The following is a 14431-nucleotide window of genomic DNA, read 5'->3' on the forward strand; positions in this document are numbered from 1 at the left end:
TTCCACGATGGAGACCTCCACGATCCATCAGGCAGATGGCTGTGGGGAGGAGGTCTCGGAGTCTCAACAGGACAGTGGGCGAGTCAGGAGCAGGAATTCCAGACCCAGACCTCGATGATCCATCAGGCAGGATCTATGCCGTCTCATGGGTCCGATGACCCCATGAGAAGTCAAGGACCGGGGAGAAAGCAGAGTTAGTAGAGTGATTGAGAGATGAAAATTCATGAAGGAGAGAAAAAGAGGAGATAGGTACTCACTCAATGTATCCTAAAAGCGCCCCCCAGCTATAAGCCTATAGCAGCATATCAAGGGGCTGGACCAGGGCAAACCTGATTCAGCCCTAACTATAAGCTCTGTCAAAGAGGAAGGTCTTAAGTCGACTATTAAATGAGGTGACTGTGTCTGCCTCCCGGACTGAAATTGGAAGCTGGTTCCATAAAATATATATACTGCAATATCCATATATACTGCAATAAACACTGTTCAATATATAAATTCAAGGGAAGCTGCACAAATCTGGGGGATTTAATTGAGTATATTTCAGGTACTGATTGAGGGCAGTGATTTGTCAATGACTCACAGCATGTATGTTGTGTTTGATATCGATAAAGATCTCAGTGGATAGTTCAACCGTTTCCACTTTGCTTTTTGCATAACTCACAGAAACACAACACTGACGAGCCATCAGGAGGCTGGATGTTGGACAGGATGCAGTCTGATGCTTTCATTTTTTTCAGGAGCTGCCACTGCTCAAATATCCACAGGCTTGATATTGAGTTTTTAAAATGTTTTTCATTTCTATATTTCGAGACAACTCTACTGTTGTGATGGCCGGCCCATGTGGAAACAATTTAAACATAGCAAGAATCAGGAGAGAACGTAAACTTAAGCAAATATCCATCGGAGCTTCCAGTGCGGCAACAATAAGATGGATTAATTGTCACAGTATGAAAATTAAAATGTACCCATATGACCCCATTGTCATTTCCTTCTTAAAAACTATGGTGTATATTCCCTCTGAGTTCATATCGAGTAGTTTTCAAGGTACACAAGACTGACATGTATGACATTATGGCATACCAACTATAATGACATTGACTTAATCATTTTTATGGTAGCTATACTCTGGACACAGCTGTGGCATTTTTAGGTCTATGGCCTTTTTTTATGACGTAAAGCATTATTTTTTGACATTTTGTATTACATTTTATGGCAAACAACATGATTTCATGTTCTACACTTCTTTTGCATTTCTATTATGTTGATGGCACACTATACTAGTGAAGTTTTATATGCTCGGAGCAATGGCCGTGGGATCAGGAGGTGGACCGGCAGCGGCTCTTGTGGGAAGAGGGCCTTCTGGATTTCCATTCCAGATGGGGGTAACTGCTGCGTCCTCTCAAGCAAAGACTATTTCACGTGATTGTGAGAGGCTTACACTCTCCCAGACCAGGAGGCAGAGAAGTGAGTCGCCCCTTCCTCACCCCTTGTTCCCTTAGCCCTTAAGTCTCAGGAGGCCTCCAGGATGCTTCAGAGACCATAGTATTAAGACTCCCTGAGAGGGAGAGAACGCGCATGGCTCACAATGCTTGTTGTATTCCAGATCAACAAGCTCATTATTTGTAGCACTTAGTTTTAACAACAAACTCCACACTCATAATTGTATGTGTAATTGTAATATTTAACACTGGCTGTTAGTCTCATGTTATGCAATGAAGGTATTATCTAAACATACCTTGTGGTTATAAAGGTTATTTAACAAGCACTTTTTAAAACGAGCAGCAATTAGAAAGTGCTTTACAAGGCAGAAAAATAAAGGATGTATATATATATATATTTATATATTTTTATATATATATATATAATTGTATATATATATTTAATAATTAGAAAGAGCTTTACAAGGCAGAGAAATGAAGGAGATATATATTTATACATCTATATATTTATATATGTTTGTGTTTATTTATATATATATATATATATATATATATATATATATAATATATAAAGCAATTGGAGTGTTTTACAAGGCAGAGAAATAAAAATAAACTGAGGACATCTCTCTCGTCTCATAAGTCTTCCCACAGTCCTTTAACGCATTTTCCCGCTCCACCGGATATTCCGTTTTCCTCTTTCCTCCCCGGATTAAGCTACAACATTAGCGATGTCAGGTGTCGAGGAAATTACAAATGAATCTGTAGAAGTGAACGAATGTAAAGAGTGTGATGTTGAGGATGACGACAACCTCGGGGATGAGTACTTCCCCGACCCGACTCGATATATATTCTACAGGTAACGTGTGTCTCTCATTTTTGCCCGACAGTTCGATGGGCTAGTTTACCCGCTGCTCTGGCGTTAACACCCTCTGCCTTTAGTTACAGTAACGTTTGATAACTTCTCGTTTAACATCACTACGTTTCCTCAGTGTGTGCCATAACAACGTTACCAGCAGTTTACTTGGATTCAACTCCAAACGTGAAACGATATGTTTTATTGGAGTGTTGTGATACTTCTGCTAACGCTAGCTGCTAACCGGTGTTACACCCCTACTGGTTTTCAAACCTACTGGTTTCCCTACGCGTGCGTGTGTTGTGTTCTCTTCACATCTGCAGCGGGGCTCTGTCTCGCTCACCAGATTCGTCACACATTCACAAACATATTGCTGGAGATCTTCAAGCCTCCGTTCATATCCATTTCGGCGATTACGATTGTATAAGTGAGCAGTGCATCACAGCCACGTAGGAATAAATACATTTAATAAATAAAAATAAAAAGATCGCCCGACCTGGTTTCGATCTCTGTCACGCAAAATGAGTCTGCACTCTAAGCCGCGCAGTCTGCGCTGCGCCACCAGATATTAGTTTCAACTCAAGTAATTGATATATTCAACCATTACGTCACATCTTTTGTTTCATGGGAACAGTTTGGCGGAGGGGATCTGAAACAACTGGTTACCTTGTTCGGATATTTACACTTTGAAACATGTTTAGCGATGCTTGTTCGCAACGCAACAGCCACACAATACCGACAACAACTAATTGACTTTCGTGACGAGTATATAGAATCAGAATCAGAATCAGAAACAGGTTTATTGCCAAAGAATGAATGTTTTCACAAACAAACGAGGAATTTTTTTTGGTGGAAGGTGCAACATTTGGACATGACAAACAACAATCAACGCAAGGAGGGAGGGGGAGTGGGAGGAAGAGGGAGGAGGAGGAAGAGGAAGGAGCGGGAAGAAGGAGGAGAGAGGAAGGTGGAAGAAGAGGTGGTAGTCCTGGGGGTGACAGTCAGTCAGTCCGGGGGTCCATTGATGAGCCCGACCGCCGTCGGAAAAAGCTATTGGTGTGGCGGGAGGTCGTGGTCATGATGGACGCAGCCTCCTCCCGAGGAGGGACTCGAACAGGAGTGTCCAGGGTGGGAGGGTCGGCGACAATCTTTCTGGCCCGCTTCAGTGACCTGGAAGTGAACAGGACCTGGAGGGAAGGCAGATTGCAGCCGATAACCCTCTCGGCCGAGCGGATGATGTGGCTGCAGGGTGCCAGACGGTGATGGAGGAGCAGATGATGGACTCAACGATGGCCGTGTAGAACTGTACCATCATCTTCCCTGGCAGGTTGAATTTCCTCAGCTGCCTCAGGAAGAACATCCTCTGCTGGGCCTTCTTGGAGATGGAGCCGATGTTCAGCTCCCACTTGAGGTCCTGGGAGATGATGGAGCCCAGGAAGCGGTAGGACTCCACAGCCGACGGGGAGTCACACAGGATGAGAGGGGCGGTGGGGCTGCATTCCTCCTGAAATCCACAACCATCTCCACTGTCTTCAGAGCGTTGAGCTCCAGGTTGTTCTGGCTGCACCAGGTCACCAGGTGGTCAGTCTCCCACCTGTAGGCGGTCTCGTCTCCGCCAGAGATGAGTCCAATGAGGGTGGTGTCATCCGCGAACTTTAGGAGCTTGACGGACTGGTGACTGGAGGTGCAGCTGTTGGTGTACAGGGAGAACAGCAGAGGCGAGAGAACACAGCCTTGGGGAACCCGTGCTGGTGGTCCGGGAGCCTGAGACGTGTTTCCCCAGCCTCACGTGCTGCTTCCTGTCGGTCAGGAAGTCTGTGATCCACCTGCAGGTGGAGTCGGGCACGTGCAGCTGGGAGAGCTTGTCCTGCAGCAGGGACGGGATGATGGAATTGAAGGCAGAGCTGAAGTCCACAAACAGGATCCTGGCGAGGTTCCTCGGGAGTCCAGATGCTGGAGGATGTAGTGAAGGGCCATGTTGACTGCATCGCCTGCAGACCTGTTGGCTCTGTAGGCGAACTGCAGGGGTCCAGGAGTGGGTCGGTGATGGTCTTGAGGTGTGACAGGACCAGCGTTCAAAGGACTTCATGACCACAGAGGTCAGGCGACGGGCCTGTAGTCATTGAGTCCTGTGATCTTGGGTTTTTGGGACGGGATGATGGTGGAGGCCTTGAAGCAGGCTGGAACGTGGCATGTCTCCAGGGAGGTGTTGAAGATGTCGGTGAACACCGGAGACAGCTGGTCGGCACAGTGCTTCAGGGTGGAGGGGGAGACGGAGTCCGGGCCCGCTGCTTTGCGGGGGTTCTGCTTTTTAAACAGCCTGTTGACGGATCTCTCCAGGATGACGAGGGGCGTCGCTGAGTTGATGGAGGGTGCTCCAGAGGTGTGAGCCCCTGATGGGCTGGGGGAGGGTGGGCTGATGGTCTGTGGCTTGTTGGTGGGGCTGTGGGGATTGTCTCAGGACTGCTCCATTGTCTTTCAAAGCGGCAGTAGAACTCATTTAGCTCATCTGCCAGAAGCACATTGTTCATGGAGTGGGGTGATTTGGGCTTGTAGTTGGTGATCTGCCTGAGCCCTCTCCAGACAGAAGCAGAGTCGTTTGCTGAGAGCTGCTGTTGCAGTTTCTCAGAGTACAGTCGCTTAGCATCTCTCACCGCCTTGCTAAACCTGTATTTGGACTCTGTGTACAGGTCCTTGTCCCCACTCCTGAATGCCTGGTCCTTCTGCAGTCTTAGCTTCCTGAGCTCCGCTGTGAACCAGGGTTTGTCGTTGTTATAACTCACCCTGGAGCTGGATGGAATACAGCTGTCCTCACAGAAGCTGATGTAGGAAGTTACAGCCTCTGTGTACTCATCCAGGCTGTTGGTAGCAGTCCTGAAGACATCCCAGTCAGTACAGTCAAAGCACGCCCGAGATCCTCCAGAGCCTCACTGGTCCACTTCTTGAACTTCCTCACCACAGGTTTGCAGAGCTTTAGTCTCTGCCTGTATGAGGGAATCAGATGGACCATGACGTGGTCAGAGTTTCCCAGTGCAGCTCGAGGACGGCGTGATAGGCCCTGCTGATTGTTGTGTAGCAGTGGTCCAGAATGCTCTTCTCTGGTAGGGCATTTAATTAACTGTCTATATTTAGGAGTTCGTGGCTGAGGTTTCCTTTGTTAAAATCCCGAGTACAATAACAAAGAGTCCGGAAGGTCCGCCCACACGCCGTATCTGTTCAGCGAGTGTCTGTTGTGCCACGTTCACGTTCCCGCGCGGCATGTAAACTCCGCCAGGATGAATGAAGCGAACTCACGTGGGAGTAGAAGGGTTTGCAGTGGATGATAAAGATTCCAGGTCCGCGAACAGTGCTGTAGAATCACCGTTACGTCGTTGCACCAGCCGTTGTTGAGGTAAAAGCAGATTCCTCCACCCTTTTTTACCGAGAGCTCCGTGACCCGGTCCGCCGAACAGCTGGAAGCCAGCGAGCTGGAGCGCAGAGTCTGGTATCGAGCCACTAAGCCATGATTCCGTGAAACACAGAACGGAGGATGAGGAGAAGTCTCTGTCTCTCCCCACCAGCAGCTGGAGTTCGCCCAGTTTGTTGCACAGTGAGCGGACGTTGAGAGAAATATGCCCGCAGCGCTGTACGAGATCCCGCTTCCGTAGCCGCAAGCGCCCCGAACGCTTTCCTCTCCGCCGGCGTTTCACCACGTGGCGAAGGTGAGCACACCTTTTACAAAAATGTCCAGTAACTCCACAGAAGTTAAAAACGTTGGAAGTAAATCCGCTGGAGTTGTTCCCCTTATGTTCAAGAGTTCCTCTCTGGTGAAAGAGCTCTGGGAATCCCAGCAGAAAACAGTATTTAAAACGAAAACAATAAAAAACATCGCGCACCAACACACCGAGGCGACCTTTCGCGGCGCCATCAGTAATGACGATGGTACTGTGAACAGAGATTAGAAACATTGCGAACACTGAACAACAGGAAGAATGGAATACTCGTAATGTTCCATCTACAAAACAATGATGAACATATTGCTGGAGCTCTTGAAGCCACATGTCACATCTATTTACGATTGTACAAGTGAGCACTACACGTCACACATGAAGAAACACATATTTTTATAAAAAGATCGCAACGACCTGGTTTCGATCTCCTTCAAGCAAAATTTGGCGACTCTATAGCGCAGCAGTCTATGCGCTACGCCACTAGATATTAACTGCAAGTCAAGTAATTTTGATATTCATCCATTACGTCACAACTCGTATGCATGGGAACAGTTTGGTCGAGGCAACCTGAAACAATTGGTTACCTTAAGGATATTCAAATACTTCCAAACATGTTTTGTGATGCTTTTATAAATAATATTCAGACATCATTTTTTTGGAAATGTTAAGGGAATGCATTTGTTAGCTTGAACTGAAGCAATTCTTGCACCATAAGTGGATCCATCGAAGCTTCTTGTCTTTTCCCTTCCGTTTGTTTGTCTGACACAGTTTCCTTTTATACAGATATTGCTAATTATGTCCTTGCTTGATTGGAATTGTGATTGCAAGATGTGACAGCTGTGCAGCATTTTCTAAACTCTTGAATTATGTCAATACAGTTTATCAATATTATTTTTGTATCATGATGCGATCTTTTTATACAAATATGTGTTTCTTCATGTGTGATGTGTAGTGCTCACTTGTACAATCGTAAATAGATGTGACATGTGGCTTCAAGAGCTCCAGCAATATGTTCTACATTGTTTTGTAGATGGAACATTACGAGTATGCCATTCTTCCTGTTGTTCAGTGTTCGCAATGTTTCTAATCTCTGTTCACAGTACCATCGTCATTATATACTCGTCACGAAAGTCAATTAGTTGTTGTCGGTATTGTGTGGCTGTTGCGTTGCGAACAAGCATCGCTAAACATGTTTCAAAGTGTAAATATCCGAACAAGGTAACCAGTTGTTTCAGATCCCCTCCGCCAAACTGTTCCCATGAAACAAAAGATGTGACGTAATGGTTGAATATATCAATTACTTGAGTTGAAACTAATATCTGGTGGCGCAGCGCACAGACTGCGAGGCTTAGAGTGCAGACTCATTTTGCGTGACAGAGATCGAAACCAGGTCGGGCGATCTTTTTATTTTTATTTTTTATTAAATGTATTTATTCCTACGTGGCTGTGATGCACTGCTCACTTATACAATCGTAATCGCCGAAATGGATATGAACGGTGGCTTGAAGATCTCCAGCAATATGTTTGTGAATGTGTGACGAATCTGGTGAGCGAGACAGAGCCCCGCTGCAGATGTGAAGAGAACACAACACGCACGCGTAGGGAAACCAGTAGGTCTGAAAACCAGTAGGGGTGTAACACCGGTTCTGTGCGTTCACCCCCGGTGTAACGGTTTAACGGGTGACCCTGTTAGCTGGCGACTTTTCAGCCGAACGCGTCCGTTGTTGTCGTGGTTACGACAAAGGATAGAGAACACGTATAGCTGTCTTTGTGAATGCCTGCTTGGTTAAATTGTGTATTGCAGTGTCAACCCCTCTCACATAGATAATAATATATACAATACACAGGGTTCTTACGGTCATGGAAGACCTGGAAAAGTCATGGAAAAAACTTAAATCATGAAAGTTTGGGAAAAGTCATGGAAATGTGTTATAATCACATGTTCATTTACGCCGAGTTTGAAATAATTAATATGTTTTTTACAGAAAGACGCTCAAAATATAAGCCGGCGTACGCTCTCAATACGCAACGTTTTCTAAATGTTTCATGTTTATACCGAGATTTTAGTTTTGGAATGGAAATTTGATTTAAAGTCCTGGAAATCCATTGGTCAAAATGTGTAAGAACCCTGTATACAAATCAAACAATGTGGCACTCATAAGGGCAGCTACGTGTTCAACAGCTGACTGTAAATACCACAACAACGGACAACAATCGCCAGTTAACACGGTCGCTTCTTAAACCGTAACACCGGTCTACAGTGCCAAGTAGAGACATTTAATAAACGTAACAAAAGCACGATTAAACTGCGCCCGAGCAACAATGACGATATTTTAGCGTTTCACTAAAATTGCAAGTGTGTTGTAAATGAGGACGCGTAAGAAGCGCTCGCCTCGTCAGCCGCTTTCAGGCACAATACGAGATGAGCGGCCAATAAATCCTCCCCATGTGTTGGTCCTGCAGAGACAGAAAGGAGTGGGCTGATCTGGAGCCCGTTCCTCAGGACGATGGCCCAAATCCTGTCGTGAAGATCGCCTACTCTGACATGTGTAAGTTCGGTGGGATTATTCGTGAGCGATGGGGCGCTTCATACATGTGAAAGCATCGAGCCAAAAGTAGTTGTCGTCAGAACTTTATTGGTATTTCTAACATACACTACCGTTCAAAAGTTTGGGGTCACTTAGAAATGTCTTTATTTTTCAAAGAAAAGCACTGTTTTTTCAATCAAGATAACATTAATCAAAAATACACACGACACATTGTTAATGTGGTAAATGACTATTCTCGGTGGAAACGTCTGGTTTCTAATGAAATATCTCCATAGGTGTATAGAGGCCCATTTCCATCAACTATCACTCCAGTGTTCTAATGGTACATTGTGTTTGCTAATCGCCTTAGAAGACTAATGTCTGATTAGAAAACCCTTGTGCAATAATGTTAGCACAGCTGAAAACAGTTATGCTGGTGATATAAGCTATACAACTGGCCTTCCTTTGAGCTTGAAGTTTGAAGAACAAAATTAATACTTCAAATATGAATCATTATTTCTAACCTTGTCAATGTCTTGACTATATTTTCTATTCAATTTTCAATTCATTTGATAAATAAAAGTGAGTTTTCATGGAAGACACAAAATTGTCTGGATGACCCCAAACTTTTGAACGGTAGTGTACGTGTCTAACATCCACACATTTAACGTCTGCTTGTATTTCTCCCAACAGTCTCGGACGTGTACGACTATTTCCGAGCACTCCTGAAGAACGATGAAAGGAGCGATCGGGCCTTCGCCTTGACAGCAAAGGCCATTGAGCTAAATGCTGCTAATTACACCGTTTGGTGAGCACGATGCATGTTTGGGAAATGGACAACTCGTGTTGACTGTGCCGTGGCGTCTCGCTTCACTTCAAAGCAATGCTGACATCTTTTTGCGTAAATATCATTTTTTTAAGAGTTGATTTCAAAGTGTTAGTTTGTAGAAAAAGGGGTACCCCTACTGATGCTGAGCTGTGGATAACAAAATCTGCACCTTTTTAGGATAACATTTCATCTTAGGACCCCAATTTGTGTTTGTACAGAGCTGTCGCTTCATGAACAACGAGGTCCCAATCCCACGAGCTGTCAAACACACACACACACACACACACACACACACACACACACACACAGAAAGAAGTGCACTTTTTGTTTATTCATCTGTTTAATGACACTTCTTGGCTTCGGGTGTTTTCAGGCACTACAGGCGAGTATTGCTGCAAGCGCTGTCAAAGGACCTGCGGGAGGAGCTGAGGTACATCACCGCCATCATCGAGGAGCAGCCCAAAAACTATCAAGTCTGGTGAGTGATGGCAAATCCATGTCGAGGACCATGTTCATGTAGCGGTTGTTCAATATTGTTGACATTGTTTTAAAAAAACTATATATTTTCAGGGTCATTAATTTGTTTGTTTTGTCAATTTCTATGTGTGGTGAACTTTTTCTCCAATTGTTTTTCTTTAAAGGAAATATGTGTAGGCTGTGGAGAAAGAAGCCAAGCATTAAAAAAAGAAAGGGAGAAAAGAATATATTTTCATTTTGACAAAAGCATTGGATAACTAGAACGGGCACTCGGTAGAGCGCACACCTTCGCATATCACAAGATTGGGCATTGAGTTATGAACATGTTGGCATTAGTTGCATGCCAATTGGATAGAAATTGACCGCGCTTTGGTAAAAAGAAGATTTTGAACTTTTCATGACCTTGACCTTTGACCCGATCGATCCCAAAATCTAATCAAATGGTCCCCGGATAATAACCAATCATCCCACCAAATTTCATGCGATTCGGTTTAACACTTTTTGAGTTATGCGAGTAACACGCATACAAATAAATAAATAAATACACGGCGATCAAAACATTACCTTCCGCATTTTCAATGCGAAGGTAATGAGAGCAGCTTTCCGACTCTCCTCCCAGGCATCACAGGCGTATGGTGGTCGAGTGGTTGAATGACCCTTCGGAGGAACTGGAGTTCATTGCCGACATTCTCAGCCAAGATGCAAAGAACTACCACGCCTGGCAGCAGAGACAGTGGGTCATCCAGGTCGGTGTTTGAGCTCAGCACAGCGAGCCGCTCTGCCGCAACCGGTCCGTTGCTTATTAATTTGTTTGAGTCGGTATTTGTCCTGCGCCACTAAAAGCAGTAACGGGATTACATAAACAAGTGCGTAGCCAACATGTTGTCTGGGTCGACCTGCAGGAGTACAAACTGTGGGACAACGAGCTGGAGTTCGTGGAGAGGCTTCTGGAAGAAGACGTGAGGAATAACTCTGCATGGAACCAGAGGCATTTTGTAGTTTCCCACATTACGGGCTTCTCCGATCCGGCCGTGGTGGAGAGAGAGATTCAGTGAGTACTTTCCCTAATAAGTCTGGAGGATCTGGACACAAAGTGAATTTGCGTCTTTACATTTTTGGACTTCCTGCCATGAATAGCTTCCATTTAAAGTCAGTCTGATGAAATAAATGCCTTCTTCAGTGTTGAGAATAACCATTGTTCGTACGGTCATGGAAAACCTGGAAAAGTCATGGAATTTTTAAATGGTCATTTCCAGGCCTGGAAAAGTCACGGAAAAAACTTAAATCACAAAATTTTGGGAGAAGTCATGGAAATTTGTTATAATCACATGTTCATTTACGCCGAGTTTGAAATAATGAATATGTTTTAGAAAGACTCAAAATATAAGCCGGCATACTGGCGTCGAATTTTTTTCTTCTTTTCGCGTTGCAAGTGAACGCACCGTAACTGGAAAGTTCGTTGGCCATAGCTCGTGAAGCAAGTGTTTATTCTTTTAATCAAAATATTGTCTCTTATTCATTTGTTTCATGCTTTGGAATTCACATTGTTTAAATACTAAATGTTCTCACTTTTTCATGTATATACAAAATTTCAGTTTGGTCATGGAAATTTGGTTTAAAGTCCTGGAAATCCACTGGTCAAGTTGTGTAAGAACCCTGATAACCGCCTGCGTTTAATTTCGATGTCCCATGAACGAGCTGTACGAATAAGAAAAGGTTTCTGTTTCTCATCCAGTCGTTGTTCCCGCTTCAGTTTGTGCACTAAGCTTTCTTTGGCCTGATTGTCCTCTCTTTAAAAGGTATTGTGTGATCCAAATCAAGAAGGCTCCCCACAACGAGAGCGTATGGAACTACTTGAAGGGGTAAGATGTCACAAGTGGACACAAGTATATCTATTCCCAGTAAATCGTCAAGCAGCTGCATTATGTTATTCTCTTGTATTTGTTCAAAGGGCTCATTTTGCCCGTGTGTCATCCCCAATAATATACGGCATGCTCCAGAAGTTTAAAAAATAAAAATAAACCTGTGGAGACTCAGTTTCACTCTTATTTTATTTCTCAAGGATGCTTCAAGACCAAGGTCTGTCGTCTCCGCCCGGCCTGCTGGAGAGGATCCTCGAGCTGAAGGAGACGCACTGCTCCTCTTATCTCCTCGCCTTTCTGTTCGACTGCTACGAGGACGTCTTGGAGAACGGCGACAGAAAGGAGAACATGTCTGAGGCGGACCGGAGTGAAACGCTCGGGAAGGCTCTAGAAGTGAGTGCTTCTTGTTTCACCCGCCGGTTACCTTAGGGTCAATTTGACCCTATTCAATATTTAACGTCGGTGTTCTTTGGGGTCAATTTGACCCCAGGCTGTTTTTCACTGTGTCAAACATATAAGAAATATCAACTTTTTTATATATTTAAAGAGCTATTTAGGTAACAAACAAACAAAGTACCTCACACTTAAACTTGGGAAACAATATTAATTCTAATCATTTTCTGGAGGTTTTAATTGCTGGGGTCAAATTGACCCCGAGGGTAAAATATGTCGGTAAATGTGAAGGTAACAGGAGGGTTAAAGGAAACAGCTCCGACTTTGTGACGACCGATCAGGAAGGATGTCTTCGATCTTTGCTCTTAAGGAATTTGTTGCTCACCAATACGCCTGTGAGGGATCAGGATTGTTTTATATATATATGGAGAATTGCTCCATTTTGGTTTTGCTGACCTGCTTGTGTCCCCCCCCCCCCCTCCCTCTCCCCCTCTTGGTAGATTTGCCAACTCTTGGCTCAGGAGAAGGACACCATCCGTAAGGAGTACTGGCGCTTTTTAGGACGATCTCTGAAGAACAAATGCAGCGGCCCCTCTGAGCCCCCGGCGGATGACCCGGAACCATCGGACCCAGCAACCGGGCCGCGGGAGACGAGTTAGACCACCGAGAGGCTCGCGCCAGTTCCACTCCGAGCCTGTGCGGAAATTTAGGAAATTATGGAAAAATGCTATTCTGAGAGAGCTTGTGATCAGGAGGTCGCCCCTCAGGGGATTCAGGTGACATGAACTACGAAGGAAGGGGCGTGGGAAATATGTGACACTTTTTTTTTTTTCCATGAAGAAGAACGAGGAATTTAAAATAATTTAGTGAGTTTATCTTCGTCGTTGCATGAATGAAAGTGTCTGTTCTCACATGGTTTGAGTCTGAATACATCTGTCTATACATCATCAGAGTTAAATTTCATGTCTGATTGATGGTAGATACACGTTTTATGTTTGTATCTGTTTTAGAGGAGGAGTTTTATGACATCATGTTGGATTTGGTTGTAACTCATCCGTTTTCCATTCAGATATTTTTGAATGGACGCTCTTTGGTGACCTCACTCCAAATCTGGCTCAACGGGTCACAGTGTGCATGTAAAGCCACACGGCGGTGAATCATGGCGCCCGTTTGGTGGTTGCAGGTTATAACGTATGCATCGTACATGTGTGAGGAAGCATCCAAATAAAACTTTCTGGTAACACTAGGAGTGGCTCATGAAACTATTCATCGGTGGTAATAAAGCAGATGAGAAATGAGCCGCGTGCCGATCAATGAGTCGCACAATCACAGCGTCTCTAAATCTACATGAGTCGCTCTAAGTGAGACACTTTCCTGCTGTCGGAATACCGGCGAGGCCGAGCGCGCACACACACACACACACACACGACGCTCTCAGCCTCACGTCCTGGACTCCCTTGGAGCTCAGAAAATAGATTTACTCCACTAGATGCAGCTGTTTCTACTTCGGCCGACACTACAACACAATCCACCCCTCCAGTAATTACAGCTTCTCTTTATGCTCGACATTGAGAGTCGGACTGCTTTGCTTTTCTCCTGCTTTCCCCTCATCCTCAGTGCGGAGGACGCTGACGAGGCCAAAAGGGAAACGAGAGGATGAGTTCAGTCCGAGATGCTGCAGTGTGTCTCGAACTATGTAAATGAGTGCGAATCAGAGACTGTTGGAGAGGAGATGGAATAAAAAATCGGGTTGCCATGAGAATATGAGTGATGGCCACACTTTCAACTTATTAAACAAAGCAGATCAGGTACCTGAAGGCATCATTTCTAGCTCCGGGCCCCCCGGTGCAACCTGGCCATATGAAAAATATAGAATTACATCTGTGTGGACCTTTGTTGCATGCCAAACCCCTCTCTAAACTGCAGTCAGAATGGCATCATCATCGTCATCATCATCATCATCATCAGCTATATCAATCGAACCAAATACGACTATTAATCTTCTGGAAGACTGGAAGAAGAATCCCAGTGATGCTGAATGTGGGAGGAACATACTTAATAATTATTATTATAATAATTCAAACTTATTTAGCGCTTTTCTGAATACACAAAGACGTTTAAAAGCCTGAAGGGTTTAATTAATAACCGACTTTTTAAAAGACAAAATGAAGTGAGTGGGATGTTGAAGGACCAGACCTCACACCCACTTTCACATTTAATGTTGTTAATCATGTGGGATTTATTTCTATTTCCTGGGTTGAGCTTGTGTGGCTCTTTGTGACCTTTACTCTTAAAAATATAAATAATAATATGGTGGAGCAGAAGTTAATTGATTAAAAG

The 14431-nt window shown here is 44.5% G+C and overlaps 1 protein-coding gene across 1 annotated transcript; it reads left to right on the top strand.

The window, feature by feature from the left end:
- Window positions 1–2155: 2155 nt before the first annotated feature.
- On the top strand, window positions 2156–13902 carry fnta (farnesyltransferase, CAAX box, alpha). The gene is made up of 9 exons (XM_056440265.1): window positions 2156–2295; window positions 8466–8551; window positions 9224–9338; window positions 9733–9837; window positions 10456–10582; window positions 10739–10887; window positions 11636–11698; window positions 11899–12091; window positions 12592–13902. Exons 1-9 carry the CDS (start codon window positions 2168–2170, stop codon window positions 12748–12750), a joined length of 1125 nt encoding a protein of 374 aa, XP_056296240.1. The 5' UTR covers window positions 2156–2167; the 3' UTR covers window positions 12751–13902.
- The last annotated feature ends 529 nt before the right edge of the window (window positions 13903–14431 follow it).

The sequence above is a fragment of the Pseudoliparis swirei genome, chromosome 19 (genome assembly GCF_029220125.1).
Source record: "Pseudoliparis swirei isolate HS2019 ecotype Mariana Trench chromosome 19, NWPU_hadal_v1, whole genome shotgun sequence".
In the NCBI taxonomy this organism is placed as follows: Eukaryota; Metazoa; Chordata; class Actinopteri; order Perciformes; family Liparidae; genus Pseudoliparis; species Pseudoliparis swirei.